Source organism: Bubalus bubalis, chromosome 5, assembly GCF_019923935.1.
Source record: "Bubalus bubalis isolate 160015118507 breed Murrah chromosome 5, NDDB_SH_1, whole genome shotgun sequence".
Classification (NCBI taxonomy): domain Eukaryota; kingdom Metazoa; phylum Chordata; class Mammalia; order Artiodactyla; family Bovidae; genus Bubalus; species Bubalus bubalis.
Window position 1 is genome coordinate 25,419,877 of NC_059161.1, and position 16,500 is coordinate 25,436,376.

The following is a 16,500-nucleotide window of genomic DNA, read 5'->3' on the forward strand; positions in this document are numbered from 1 at the left end:
AAGTATGGGGTTCCAAATTAAATGACTACTATCACACGGCTGAAAGTTAGAATTTTGACAAAATGACAAGATTTCAAAATAGAATATACTTTAAGAACATAAAATAACTATCATCTATACTTGGTTAAGGTGCTAAAGATTTTCATTACCATATCCAGTAAATGCATGTCACTGTTCTTCACGTTTCGACCTGGGCTTAATAACATTCCAAAACATCTGAAAATATTGGGGGGAAAAAAAGAAGAAATGAGGTATCAAGAATATATAGAAGCCCAGTGAGCAAAAGCCTTTTAATAGTAACTATACAATCTGTCTAGCTCTATACTTAAAAATAACATTTTTTAGAGAAACATCACAAATAAGAATCCATCAAGATACATAATAAAATCACACAGAAATAAATTATTTAAATTCCCAGATCTCTATTTCTGCTTCTGAAAGATGACCAATGAACAGAAACTGTGATAAAAATAGCCACAAATTGTTAACTGAAACAAAATACAGTACTGAGACATGAACTACTTTCTAGGTAAAAATTAGAGATTGTTTGCCTTAGAGTTATTACAAACATACTGATCAAGATCAACTAACCTAATTAAATTAAAAGTAAGAAAACTTTAAAAAATTAGAATGAAACACTGTACTCTCTGCATCAAGCCACGTTAATACAGGCAATCACCTGGCTCCCCACAGGCATGTTCACTGAGCAGACTATCAATACTGTATCTTCAGTTTGAAAAAAAAAAGTTATATGAAACTCATTACTAAAAAATGCTATTATACTAGTGAAGATACTATCCAGAATATAATATATTATTAAATACTTATTCTGTGCCTCCTGATACTAAGGAAATTTTAGGAATCCAATTAACACTATCACTTTATTTGTAAAGGGTTTTCATCAACTATAAAATTCAATTACACCTAATAGTTCTTTATATTTGTTATGGTATTATTATTTTTTCTTTATTGTTAGCAAACGTAAACTCCAGAAAAGTTAATTTACTTAAACTCATATGGCTATTACATACCTCTTGTACTCAAGAGGCAATGTGATCTATCCACAGTGAGCCTCTCTCTGCCAACAATGTATACCCACACTTACTAGAATAGAGTAGTTTCTATTACAGCTTTCCAAATGTTAAAAATACACTACGGAGCATTTTATAAAAGGAGTAAAGAATATAAACAAACTAAATGTAAGATTTTTTAAATTTCAAAATAATGGCAGCTGAGCAGTCAATACTAAATCTGATCCTTGTTTTCCAAAGGTTTACTTTTCCAGTGGCAGGGTTTTTCCTTCCATAAACAAGACAGAGAGTGGTCCTATGAAAATATGAGCTTAGTAAGTGGTAAAACAATATTTACTTCCTGTAAATATTTGAGGATACCTTCCAGAAGTCATGTAAAAATGATCAAGTATATAATAAAGATACAACAAAGTCAGTAAGCTTTGAGGAAAACCTTCCAAACACACTATTGTGAGCAAAATATAATCAACTAAAATAGAGATAATTATAACCTAATACTCTTAATTTTAATATGCTTCCTATACATTGCTATGAACTTCGAACTCACATAACAAACACTGTCTATACAAATTAAATATTAATTAATCAGCTACTTCATTGTACTATTTCTAACTGTTCCTTAAATTCTTTATAACTATGGAAAACAGAGTGGAGATTCCTTTAAAAACTGAGAATAGAACTGCTACACGACCCAGCAATCCCACTGCTGGGCATACACCCTGGGAAAACCAGAATTGAAGGAGACAAATGTACCCCAATGTTCACTGAAGCACTGTTCACAACAGCTAGGACATGGAAGTAACATAGATGTCCATCAACAGACGAGAGGATAAAGAAGTTGTGGTATAAATGCACAATGGAATATTCCTCAGCTATAAAAAGGAATGCATTTGAGTCAGTTCTAATGAGATGGATGAAACTGGTGCCTATTATACAGAGTGAAGTGAGTCAGAAAGAGAAAGACAAATACTGTATGCATGTATATGGAATAGTTTTTTTCCAGTAGTCATGTGTAGGTGTGAGAGTTGGACTATAAAGAAAGCTTAGCACCAAAGAAATGATGCTTTTGAACCGTGGTGTTGGAGAACACTCCTGAGAGTCCCTTGGACTGCAAGGACATCCAACTAGTCCATCCTAAAGGAAATCAGTCCTGAATATTCTTTGGAAGGACTGATGCTGAAGCTGAAACTCCAATACTCTGGCCACTTGATGCGACAAACTGAGTCATTGGAAAAGACCCTGATGCTGGGAGGGATTAGGGGCAGGAGGAGAAGCAGAAAACAGAGGATGAGATGGTTGGATGGCATCACTGACTCGATGGACATGAAGTCTGAGCAAGCTCCAGGAGTTGATGATACACAGAGAAGCCTGGCGTGCTGCAGTCCTTGGGGTCACAAAGCGTCAGACACGTCTGAGCGACTGAACTGAACTGAACCGATGGAATTTAGAAAGACGGTAATGACAATCCTACAAGCAGGGCAGCAAAGGAGACACAGATGTAAAGAACAGACTTTTATACTCAGTGGGAGTAGGCAAGGGTGGGATATTTGAGAGAATAGTATTGAAACATGTACATTACCATATGTAAAATAGATGACCAGCACAAGTATGATGTATGAAGCAGGGCACCCAAAGCTGGTGCTCTGAGACAACCCAGAGGATGGAGTGGGGAGGGAGGAGGAAGGGGAGTTCAGGATGGGGGGACAGATGTATCCCTGTGGCCAATTCATGTTGATGTATGGCAAAAACCATCACAATATTGTGAAGCAATTATCCTCCAATTAAAATAAATTAATTAATTTAAAACAATTTAGTTTCTCCAACTAAAACATCAGATCAATGAGGACAAAGACATGGCTCACGTTCTCTACATATTTTGCTTCAGCTTGCATCTCTCATGGGTGTTTTATTTCTTCTATTACAGGATTTGGGGTTGGTTTATTTATTTACTTATTTATTTTTTTATTTGGTTGTGATGGATCTTACTTGTGGCATGTGGGATCTAGTTCCCTGACGAGGGATCAAACCCGGGCCCCCTGCATTGGAAGCACAGAGTTTTACTCACTGGATCACCAACAAAGTCCTAATTATACCATTTTTAAGTTACAAAGGGCTTTCCTTGTAGCTCAGCTGGTAAAGAATCTGCCTTCAAAGCGGGAGACCTGGGTTCGATTCTGGGTTGGGAAGATCCCCTGGATAGGGGAAAGGCTATCTACTCCAGCATTCTGGCCCAGAGAATACCATGGACTGTATAGTCCACGGGGTCACAAAGAGTTGGACACGACTGAGCGATCTTCACTTTCATTTAAGTTACAAAACTATCATATAGTCACTGTAAAAAGCTAAAGAATACCAAAGTGTGTAGGGAATTTCTCCTTCATCTCTAATCTCAGCCCCTTCAGGAACCAATACTAAGGGTTTAAAAAGTACTGTCCCTGCTTTTCTTTTGCTTGTTTTAAAAATTAAAGTTTTATACTGTTTGTCAGGATTCCCTGATAGCTCAGTTGGTAAAGAATCATCCTGCAATGCAGGAGACCCCAGTTCCGATTCCTGGGTCGGGAAGAGCCCCTGGAGAAGGGATAGGATACCCACTCCAGTATCCTTGGGCTTCCCTTGCGGCTCAGCTGGTAAAGAACCCACTTGCAATGTGGGAGACCTGAGTTCTACCCTGGGTTGGGAAGATCCCCTGGAGAAAGGAAAGATACCCACCCCAGTATTCTGTCCTGAAGAATTCCATAGACTGTATAGTCCATGGGGTCTCAAAGAGTCAGACACGACTGAGCAACTTTCACTTCACTGTTTGTCAACACGAAGTGACAACAGTGTGACCTTAGTGAAAGCACCTATCCCCTTGGGCCTCTGCTTCCTCTTCTACAAAATAGGAGAGGTACAACACATGAACTCTAAGGATTCTTCCAGCATTAAAACTGCATAATTGTTTTCTATCAAGCTATAATAGTCATTTCCAAAATTATATTTCATTAAAGCACAACATGATTCCTATGGAGACAAGCTGGGTCTATTAGGAATAACATCTCAGTAATTAGATATTATTAGTACCACAAACACCTAATGTGAATATTAAGTGCTTCACTAGGGAATTCAAAGCATTCAACCTTCTCTTATTAACTCTATAAATAATGTTTTAAGCAAACTGCTATTACACCTATTTTTTTCAAGGAGCTCACAATCTAGTATGGGAGGAAAATAACAGACAATTACAACCTGTATGGTAAGTTCTATGATAGCTGTTAGTACAGAGCACAAAGCACAGAGAAGACACATCCAACATTATTTATTGACCCAAAATTTGAAATCAAACCTCCTGAGAATAAGATGATAGTGTTATCATATTAATAATTACCATATTATAACAGCTGTTTATTGAATGCTTTCAGGCATTTATTATACTGTTGCATCCACATTTTAAAAACAATCTCTATACAACAAATGACAAAACTGGTTTCCAGAAAGTACAAGTGATTTGTTCAAACCACATAACTAGTAGGCCATGACTCTGACTCCAAAACTGCATAGTCACTTAATGTTATAATTTGTCCCTTTCTGGCCTATCAGTCATTGTTGTTCAACTGCTAAGTCATGACCAATTCTTTTCAATCCCATGGACTGCAGTATGCCAGGCTCTTCTGACCTTCACCATCTCCTGGAGTTTGCTCAAATAACGTCCATTGAGTAGGGGATGCTATCCAACCATTTCATCCTCTGCTGCCCCCTCTCCTTTTGCGTATCAGAAAAAAATTATAAATTCCTGGTGTGATCCTGGGCATGTCACACACTTCAAAGCCTCACTTTCCACATTTCTGAAACACAAATATACCTGCTTATAGTTTCACTATGTTAATATACAGTTAAAATGAAAAAGTCTCATGGGGAAAGGACACTGCAAACTATAGCTGCTGCCGCTGCTGCTAAGTCGCTTCAGTCGTGTCCGACTCTGTGCGACCCCATAGATGGCAGCCCACCAGGCTCCACCATCCGTGGGATTCTCCAAGCAAGAACACTGGAGTGGGTTGCCATTTCCTTCTCCACAAACTACAGAGTAGTTGCCAATTATACATTATATGGAACAATGGACTGGTTCAAATTTGGGAAAGGGGTACGTCAAGGCTGTATATGGTCACCCTGCTTATTTTACTTATATGCACATTACAACATGGAGATACCGGGCTCAATGGATCACAAGCTGGAATTAAGACTGCCAGGTTCAGTTCCAGTTCAGCTGCTCAGTTGTGTTCAACTCTTTGCGACCCACGGACTCATGCTTTCCTGATCATCACCAACTCCAGGAGCTTGCTCAAATTCATGTCCATTGAGTCCGTGATGCCATCCAACCACCTCATCCTCTGTCGACCCCTTCTCCTCCCACCTTGAATCTTTCCCAGCATCATGGTCTTTTCCAGTGAGTCCATTTTTCACATCAGATGGCCAAACTGTTGGAGTTTCAGCTTCAGCATCAGTCCTTGCAATGAATATTCATAACATATTTCCTATAGGATCGACTGGTTGGATTTCCTTGCAATCCAAGGGACTCTCAAGAGTTTTCTCCAACACCACAGTTCAGAAGCATCAATTTTTCAGTGCTCAGCTTTTTTTATAGTCCAATTCTCATATCCATACATGACTACTAGAAAAACCATAGCTTTAACTAGATGGACCTTTGTTGGCAAAGCAATGTCTCTGCTTTTTAATATGTTCTCTAGGTTGTTCACAGCTTTTTTCTAAGGAGTAAGTGTCTTTTAATTTCATGGCTGCAATCACCATTTGCAGTTGATTTTGGAGCCCCCCAAAATAAACTCTGTCACTGTTTCCACTGTTTCCCCATCTATTTCCCATGAAGTGATGGGACCGGATGTCACGATCTTAGTTTTCTGAATGTTGAGCTTTAAGCCAACTTTTTCACTCTCCTCTTTCACTTTCATCAAGAGGCTCCTTAATTCCTCTTCACTTTATGCCATAACAGTGGTGTCATCTGCGTATCTGAGGTTATTGATATTTCTCCCGGCAATCTTGATTCCTTCATCCAGCCCAGCATTTCTCATGATGTACTCTGCAATAAGTTAGACAAGCAGGGTGACAATATACAGCCTTGACATACTCCTTTCCCAGTTTGGAAACAGTCTGTTGTTCCATGTCCAGTTCTAACTGTTGCTTCCTGACCTGCACACAGATTTCTCAGGAGGCAGGTCAGGTGGTCTGGTAATCCAATCTCTTTCAGGATTTTCCACAGTTTGTTGTGATCCACACAGTCAAGGGCTTTGGCATAGTCAATAAAGCAGAAATAGATGTTTTTCTGGAACTCTCTTGCTTTTTTGATGATCCAATGGATGTTGGCAATTTGATCTCTGGTTCCTCTGCCCTTTATAAATCCAGCTTCAAGATCTGGAAATTCATGGTTCACATACTGCTGAAGACTGGCTTGGAGAATTTTCAACATTACTTTACTAGCATGTGAGATGAGTGCAACTGTGCAGTAATTTGAGCATTCTTTGGCATTGCCTTTCCTTGGGATTTGAATTAAAAGTGACCTTTTCCACTCCTGTGGCCACTGTTGCATTTTCCAAATTTGCTGGCATATGGAGTGCAGCATTTTCAAAGCATCATCTTTTAGGATTTGAAATAGCTCAACTGGAATTCCATCACCTCCACTAGCTTTGTTCATAGTGAAGCTTCCTAAGGCCCACTTGACTTCCCATTCCAAGATGTCTGGCTCTAGGAAAGTGATCACATCATCGTGATTATCTGGGTCATGAAGGCCTTTTTTGTATAGTTCTTCTGTGTATTCTTGCCACTTTTTCTTAATATCTTCTGCTTCTGTTAGGTCCATACCATTTCTGTAGACTGCCAGGAGAAATATCAATAATCTCTGATATGCAGATGACCCCACCATTATGGCAGAAAGGAGGAATTAAACAGCCTCTTGATGAAAGTGAAAAAAGAGAGTGAAAAACCTGGCTTGAAAATCAACATTCAAAAAACAAAGATCAGAGCATCCAGTTCCATCACTTCACAGCAAATAGATGTGGAAACAATGTAAACAGTGACAGACTTTATTTTCTTGGGCTCCAAAAATCACTGTGGAAGGTGACTGCAGTCATGAAATTAAAAGACACTTGTTTCTTGGAAGAAAAGCAATGACAAACCTAGACAGCGTATTAAAAAGCAGTGACACCACTTTGCCTTCAAAGGTCCTTATAGTCAAAGCTATGGTTTTTCCATGTATGGATGTGAGAGCTGGACAATAAAAAAGGCTGAGCATCAAAGAATTGATGCTTTCGAACTGTGGTGTTGGAGAAGACTCTTGAGAGTCCCTTGGACAGCAAAGAGATCAAACCAGTCAGTCCTAAAGGAAATCAACCCTGAATATTCATTGGAAGTGTTGAAGCTGAAGATCCAATACTTGGGCCACCTGATGCGAAAAGCTGACTCACTGGAAAAGATCCTAATGCTGGGAAAGATTGAAGGCAGGAGGAGAAGGGGATGACAGAGGATGAGATGGTTGGATGGCATCACCAACTCAATGGACATGAGTTTGAGCAAGCTCCAAGAGATGGTGAAGGACAGGGAAGCCTTGCATGCTGCAGTCCATGCTGTCCCAGAGTCAGCCATGACTGAGCGACTAAACAATAACTGCCAGTATTATTAAGAAGTGAAGTTTGACCTTCCACACTGCCCAGCCAGTCTTTTACTCGAAACAGAGCTTGACACAGCTTTTAATACTAAGTTAGTATCTATATGGGCTTCCTTGTTGGCTCAGTGGTAAAGAATCTGTCAATGTAGGTGACCTGGGTTCAATCCCTGGGCAGGGAAGATTCCCTGGAGAATGAAATGGCAAGTCACTCCAGTATTTTTGCCTGGGAAATCCCATGGACAGAAGGAGCCTGGTAAACTACAGTCCATGGGGTCACAAACCAGTAAGTGACTAAACCAATCAACCAAAGCATCCATACAAACACCAAAAACTGCATATCTTGTATGGTTTTAGGCTTATTTGATGGAGAAAAGGAGGGCGGAAAAAAGGATTATATGTTAATGTCCTGCAATAGGAAACTATTTTACTTTTTTAATCTATAAAAATCATAATTCTACATATCTCCATGAAGACCATGGATGAAAAGGAGGAAAAGAAAAGGAAAAGAGGCAGGGAACTGACCAGTATCGGTTAAAGAACACTGTCTCTTACTAGACTAAACTTGTGCTATTAAAAATGAGAAAGTGACAGTATGACAGACAGAATGAACAGAACTACAACAAAGAAGAAAAGCTGTAATTAAATCATTATTTTTAGAATACACAAAAACTCCAAAAACTACATAATTTCATAAAATTGGAATCCTAGCCATCTTATAGAATTTAAAGCAAAAAAGATATTGGAAAGTCTTCTATATAAGAATTGTTGGAATTATTTTTTCCCTTATTAAAGTTATCAGGTAGAGAAAGATATACAGGCATTCCTCACTATACACAGCAGTGTGGAACCATAAAAATAACCATACAAGCTGAAACTGCATTGTGATCTTATAAACAATGGGAAACATGACTGTCCTGTGACCTGTAAATATTTTCTAAACTTTAAAAACTCTCATCAGTTACAAATACATAGGGAAATTTTTTAAAACGTAAAACTATTATTTAGTACTTTATATTTTAAAGCACTTAGAAATACTCAACACTGAAATATTTTATTTCTTTGGAAAAGTTATTAAGTATAGTTTAAACGGTGTTTACATGGAAAAGACCCTGATGCTGGGAAAGACTGAAGGCAAAAGGAGAAGAAGGTGGCAAAGGATGAGATGGCTGGATAGCATTACTGACTCAATGGACATGAACGTGGGCAAACTCCAAAGATGGTGAGGGACAGGGAGGCCTGGCATGCTGCAGTCCATGGGGTCACAAAGAGTCAAGACATAACTTAGTGAGTGAACAACAACAAAACAGTGTTTGCTTTCTGCTCTTGTGATAAACAACACAGAATAAGCTTTTTTTTCCTATGCCTTGGCAAACAGTCATCCTCCATTCTAACTTTGAATGAGCTTCCAGTATTTTATCCTTTGCACTTTTACATCTCTAAGAGCTCCTTTAACATGATGTTTTTGCTGGTTTGACTTCCCAGGACATTCATCCTTCTCATCAAACGACTTGCCTTATTTATGTTGGTAAGTTCATCTTCACTAAGCTCCTCTGGCTGTATACCTAGTGTAAACCTAGAGTTAACCTTCCCACAGTCAGCTATTTCTTCCATAACTCCACTTATGCCCTACTCAAATCCTGCCAAGTTATCTGTACGGTGCAGTGAACGTTTTGCCACACTACACAAATACAACTCACTGTTACTTCCTGTCAGGATGTGTGAATGTTTTTAGTTGTATGCCTTCACGTCATATCTCTTCCAAAACTCAGCTAAAGAAATTGTATGATCTCCAGTTTCTTATAATTACCTTTTATTCCAGTGTTGCAACTAACTGCAAAACTGTGGCATGAAGACTAGCAAAACCTGGATTTTATTTTTTACCACAGTCTTCAATCCAGCATAAAAATAAACACTCCATTTCAATCATAAGAAGCTTTCTATTTCTAGTGAAATTTAAACTAAAAAAATGTTGAAATGCCTTTATCATGTCTTTGTTGTTTATCAGACTTTTTCAATATGCTTCATACTGTAGCTTCATGCAGAGCTAGGACTCATCCTATCTCTATTTTGCTGTCATCATTTTCTTTTTTTTTTTTAATTTTTTATTGAAGTATAGTTGATTTACTGCAGTCACCATTTTCAAATCTTCTAAGATAACATGCAATTTCATTTTCAATATTATCACTTTTCATTGGTTTGCTGCATTCATCTTTGTTGGCTACCTCTTTCAATTATTCATTATTGTAAAATGTTACATGGGTTTATCATTGAGAGACTAAGGAGGCAAAACAACAATACACTTTGCTGTCTATGAGTGAACTAAATAACAGATACACCATAACCAATCATCAACATACTCTGAAAGAAGTGATGTTAACCGTCACTGGATAAGCATTTATGTAGTGACTGTGAACTGAAAAGCTAACAGCAAAGTCTACATTTTATGCAATTACTCACAATTAATATACCATGGTTAACAAAAATCTGAACCATGTGGCTGGGGGACTGGTATTCTTTAATTAAACCATGGTAACATAAATCCATGCATATTATATCTGCAGAACAAAGACTGCATGCATATACACACAGGTTATACATAAATATAACCAAGGTTTTGCCTTCTCACAGGGGTAGTTTGCTCTGATTCTGCAGGCTATTCTGATTTCCGGTTATCACTCACAAAGCACCAGCAGTCTCAGAAAAGAGCATGACTGTAGTAGTACTATTAGTACCACCAATACCAATAGTACAGTATTAGCAGCATAGCAAGCATTTATTTGTTTCAGGGACTATTTCAAATACTTAACAAGTATCACCTAATTTTATCCTTCCAACATTCTTAAGAGGTATCATTCACAATTTACAAACTAGAAACTGAAGCACAGAGAAGTTAAATAATTTGATCAAGTCACTGTAGAGCAGGGTTTCAAACCCAGATGAGGGGATTCCATAGATGTGAACTTTAAAAATCTTGCTTGCTTCAGTGCCTTCCATAACAGAAAGAGTAAGTTTCATCATTAGGAATTATACTCATCAGCAAGAGAGATTTAAAAGTTGGTTATTTTTTTCTTTTCATTCATCAGGTAGGAAATTTTATTTGTTCCCCAAACATTTTTAGAACACTAAGTCTAATTACTATGAAAAAAAAAAATTAATAGATGCTTAGGATTGTCTTAAATCTGCTACAAGGGCAGAGAATTTAACCTATAGGAAAGTTATGAAAGAACAGATAGTATCTTTAGGTCCATTACTGAAAAAAGTGTCAGTTGATAAGCTTCAAGAAAATACAACAACCTCCACACCTTCCTTGGACAATAATGTCCCATTAACTTTAATAATGGATAAAAATTTGAAATGCAGAACCATGATTCAAATATGAATACTTTTTACTAACTCTCTTCAAATTAAAAAATGAGAAATTAGCTATAGTAAAAAATATCTAAACTTAAGACCAGAAACTATAAAACTCCTAGAGGAGAACATAGGCAAAACACTCTCTGACATACATCACAGCAGGATCCTCTATGACCCACCTCCCAGAATATTGGAAATAAAAGCAAAAATAAACAAATGGGACCTAATTAACCTTAAAAGCTTCTGCACATCAAAGGAAACTATTAGCAAGGTGAAAAGACAGCCTTCAGAATGGGAGAAGATAATAGCAAATGAAGCAACTGACAAACAACTAATCTCGAGAATATACAAGCAACTCCTACAGCTCAACTCCAGAAAAATAAATGACCCAATCAAAAAATGGGCCAAAGAACTAAATAGACATTTCACCAAAGAAGACATACAGATGGCTAAGCTAACAAACACATGAAAAGATGCTCAACATCACTCATTATCAGAGAAATGCAAGTCAAAACCACTATGAGGTACCATTTCACACCAGTCAGAATGGCTGCGATCCAAAAGTCTACAAGTAATAAATGCTGGAGAGGGTGTGGAGAAAAGGGAACCCTCTTACACTGTTGGTGGGAATGCAAACTAGTACAGCCACTATGGAGAACAGTGTGGAGATTCCTTAAAAAACTGGAAATAGATCTGCCTTATGATCCAGCAATCCCACTGCTGGGCATACATACTGAGGAAACCAGAAGGGAAAGAGACACATGTACCCCAATGCTCATCGCGGCACTGTTTATAATAGCCAGGACATGGAAGCAACCTAGATGTCCATCAGCAGATGAATGGATAAGAAAGCTGTGGTACATATACACAATGGAGTATTATTCAGCCATTAAAAAGAATACATTTGAATCAGTTCTAATGAGGTGGATGAAACTGGAGCCTATTATACAGAGTGAAGTAAGCCAGAAAGAAAAACACCAATACAGTATACTAACGCATATATATGGAATTTAGAAAGAGGGTAACAATAACCCTGTGTACGAGACAGCAAAAGAGACACTGATGTATAGAACAGTCTTATGGACTCTGTGGGAGAGGGAGAGGGTGGAAAGATTTGGGAGAATGGCATTGAAACATGTAAAATATCATGTATGAAACAAGTTGCCAGTCCAGGTTCAATGCACGATACTGGATGCTTGGGGCTAGTGCACTGGGACGACCCAGAGGGATGGAATGGGGAGGGAGGAGGGAGGAGGGTTCAGGATGGGGAACACATGTATACCTGTGGAGGATTCACTTTGATATTTGGCAAAACTAATACAATTTTGTAAAGTTTAAAAATAAAACAAAATTTAAAAAAAATATATATATAATATTAAAAATTATTACAACAATCAAAATCTAAAACTTGGCTTAATCACTGTTAAAAACATTTAGTAAATCAATTATTTTGCTTTATTATTCAATAGCAGTAATATGGGAAATTTGGGTAGTGATACATTTGGGCTTTTGCATGTATCAGGTTTACACATCAAAATAATCAAAAGCCAAACTACAAATATTTTTAGAATTGAGCATAACTATAATTTTAAAACATCAAAAACAAAGAAAAATAACATTTTCTCCCTATACTGCTGGTTAACAAGGGCCCATTTTCTCTTTCATAACATAAAGCAAATGAAGCTGGAGTTGAGCCAAACAACAACAAAAAAATTATAAATTCAATTTGATGAGAGAGTTTAAGGCATAAGCAGGTTAAAATGCATGCTCAGTTGCATCCAACTCTTTGCAACCCCATGGACTGTGGCCCTCCAGGCTCCTCTGTCCATTGAATCTTCCAGGCAATAATACTGGAGTGGGTTGTCATTTCCTTCTCCAGGGAATCTTTCTGACCCAGGGATCAAATCTGTCTCTCTTCTGTCTTCTACATTGGCAGGTGGATTCTTTTCCACTGTGCCACCTGGGAAGCCCTATAAGCAAGTTTACTTTTTAACAAAATAAAATACTAGTGATTCCACCTGGAGTTCCTGCTCCTTTTTCCTTTTCTTCTAATTATTTTTCTTTTATAGACATTTTCTTTCACCTATGTCTATTCACGTATTTTTCTTTATCCCTTTCCTTGAGAGTTTTATCTTTCTTTATATAGTTGGAAGTACAGAAGATATAATTTACTGATGAATCAGATGTGCAGGGAAAGAAAAAGAAGTCAAGGATGACTCCAAGTTTTCAGCCTGAGTAACTGGAAAGATCAGACTATAAATCATAATGCTGGGGGAGACTACAGGAGGGACAGGTTTGTGACAGGGTAGGGGGTCTAGACTTTGAGCACAGTGACTTTGAGACACCAAAGAAGTAAAGTTGCAGGATACATGAATGAGGAACCTAGAGGTCTGAGACCTCAGGTGAAAGATGAAAAGTTGGAAGTTACCTATTTTACAGATATGTTTAAAGGAATGAGATTGGATGAGTTAACCTCAGGAGTGAGTGTGGTAGCAGAAAGAGTATAATCACATCATCAAGAAGGCAAAATGGATTAAAAATCTAGTGTACAAGTTGGAAGTTGACCATAGGAACATGGACATTTCATCCACAGTAATAAGAGAGAAAGCAGAATCTATAATACAGAAGAGAAAGACTGGTAGACAAAGTGATGGGAATATCTAAAGTTCTATCTATTCTTACTGCTTCTATTGCCTTAAAAGATCACTGGCTGAAAATAAACACAGTAGAAGATATGATGGAGGTTTAATGAGAAGGTGTAAAATTATCTAGGAAAGAGATTAACAGCTTGTCTAGTAAAATGAAATAGGAATGCTATCAACACTAAGGTATACCTAAGGTTATGGTCAATCAGCACATTTATATACAGTTTTGTCTTGTTTCTTCTCCAGTAGCATTCATTTATACCACTGGTGTTGGTACAAAGGTGCAGAAAGCTGGAATTAACTTGAGCTGGGAATATGCCAGGCATGTAGGAAGATGAGAAAGAGAGTAAAGGAGTTTGTGGAAGTATATGAAGTAATAATTTGTACAGATAAATAACAGAATCTAAGTTGGGAAGGAGGTAAGTAAAAACATGAAGTGAGGGGGTAAGGGACACTAAAACAAATGTATGGGTTGATGGGACCAACCATAGACTAACAGTAACATTAATTAGAAAATTAATGGTATTAAGAAAACAGAAGTGACTTACAGTAATAAGAGGTAGTGAATAGGATACTTAAAATTGAGATTATGAAGGGAGTACAGTTATAGGTCATGACAAATTCTAAAGAATGACCATAGAAATAGGTGGTTAGGGTAGGGAGAAAGACAAGATCTTTGGACAAAAAGAGGTCAAAAAACTAAGAAGCTAAGAGGTTATTAGAATAATTATCTGCATGGATATTAAAACTTCCAAATTAAGACAAGCTTACTAATTAGAGGATGACAAGAAGTCGGGAGCTAAAATCTTCAAAGTCTGACAGGAATTCCAAGGACTTGTGGATAACCACAACAAGAGAGGTTAGCAGATGCTAAAATCTGATAGCATGAACTTGGAAGCTGGGAGTTTTCTAGAAGAAAAGAGAAACATGGTCTAAAAGAAGCAAGGGCATGCAAGAAAGATATTTCCCCACCTTCGATACAGAGATACCAACGGGTGGCAAGAGAGGAATCTTAGGCACGAACTCCAAGAGTACTCTCCCTGGGAAGTCACACAGAGCACACACTTTCCCAGCAATGAAGTGGGACATGTGAGAAATGATACATGTCACATATGTGACACACTCACAGACAAGAGTTTGTTTTTCTTAAGACTAGTCACATATGCATCCTCTGCCCAAGAGCAGCAAGGGCATGCAATAAAGACACTTCCCCACATTCAATACAGAGATACCAAGAGGTGGCAAGAAAGGAATTAGCCATCATCTGAAAGGACTATAAGGCAAGTGGTGGACTCTGGCAAAAGTCAGGTTGTACAAAGTGAATGGAACAATCAGAAATGATATTAAGGAATAAAAGGAATTGTGCTGACAACAGATTTTAAGTTCCAGAACAATTAAATCATTTAGGAAACTGAGCTAGGGTGCAGACAGGAGTCAGATGAGGGGATATGCAGAGTCATATGGGAATCAGAATCTGAGTACTGATGGAAAACCCAGGACTTCTACAAAGCCTGCAAGAAACCGGCAAAGAATCATTTCAGCAATGCTGAAGGTTCAGTGTAGGAAAAAGGCTCCTGGAAAGAGAATGCAGCACTCAGGAGTACCGTGCTTTACTCCTTCTGGTACACAAGACAAGGAAGGGGCAGTATGATTAGAGTAACGAGGAGTTCTGAGTATCCTCTATTTCTGATGGGCAGATGAAAGGGGAATAGAACATGAGTGTGGAGGAGGTTCTACTTGAAGTGCATCAAGAAAAACTTATTCTGGATGTCTGAAGACATTATCTGGTGCCAAGTTTCCAAAACTATAAACTCATATATATTTACTGTATATTATCATCAACTCTTACTGCTCCTCTGAAGACAAGGTGCAGAAAAGCTATTTTGTATCCTCATAAAGAGACCTTCAATGAGGCAAATACTCATTTTCTGTAATCAATAAAAGCCACACACACACACACAGAAATAGTTATCTTAAATGTGATTTCTGGATGAAAAACTAGTCACAACAAAATGCTCTTCTGTCAGAGTCTTCAACACCACTCAAGGTTTGATGACTTGCTACGAGGATTCACAGGACTCAGCATAGAGTTGTACTTAGGCTCAGGACATAGAAGAGTGAACAAATACAAAGGAAAATCGGCAAAGGGAAAAGGCACACAGGGTGAAGTTCAGAAGAAACTAGGCACAAACTCCAAGAGTATTCTCCCTGGGGAGTCACAGAGAGGACACCCTTCTCCCAGCAACAACTTGGGACATTAGAGAAATGACACATGTCACATATGTGACACACTCACAGACAAGAGTCTGTTTTTCTCAAGACTAATCACACAGGCATCCTTTGCCTAGCATAGACCAAAATTCCAGATTCCATAAGGAAAGCGGGAGCCTAGGGCAAACCACATTGTTTGTACTAAGTGGCATAATAAGCCACTAGTCTCAGTTCTAAGAATGGTGGAAACCACCCCAAAGCCAGGTTTCCAATTGCCAGGCAAGAACCAACCCTACGAGCAGAACTTTCAGGAACAGTAGCTTCAGTCCTCCTTTGTTAACTCTTTCCTACACAGTCCTATTTTGGTATTTATATTTGAAGCAAAAAAAAAAAAAAAAAAATTAATACTAAACAACATGATCTGCACGTAAAATAATTTGGATTCATCAGAACCTCAATTTGACTTAAAACAGCTGAATCAAGCTATATGAGGCTCTAACTAGTTATCAAAAGGATAAGAATTTTCTATGTACAGTGAGAAATAGAATAATTTACCTAAACATATAAACCTTAAAGAAAACAGGTAAAGAACAATTTAAAAAATAACGTG

The 16,500-nt window shown here is 37.9% G+C and overlaps 1 protein-coding gene across 3 annotated transcripts in view; it reads right to left on the minus strand.

Annotated features, from left to right (window-relative positions):
- The window catches only part of RABGAP1L (RAB GTPase activating protein 1 like), a 736,110-nt gene that overhangs the window by 597,554 nt on the left and 122,056 nt on the right, over nucleotides 1-16,500 (minus strand). For all 3 annotated transcript variants that reach the window (XM_025287225.3, XM_025287224.3, XM_025287226.3), the window contains exon 8: nucleotides 150-216. In XM_025287225.3, the coding sequence (XP_025143010.1) occupies nucleotides 150-216 (67 nt within the window). The remainder of the gene's footprint in view (nucleotides 1-149; nucleotides 217-16,500) is intronic.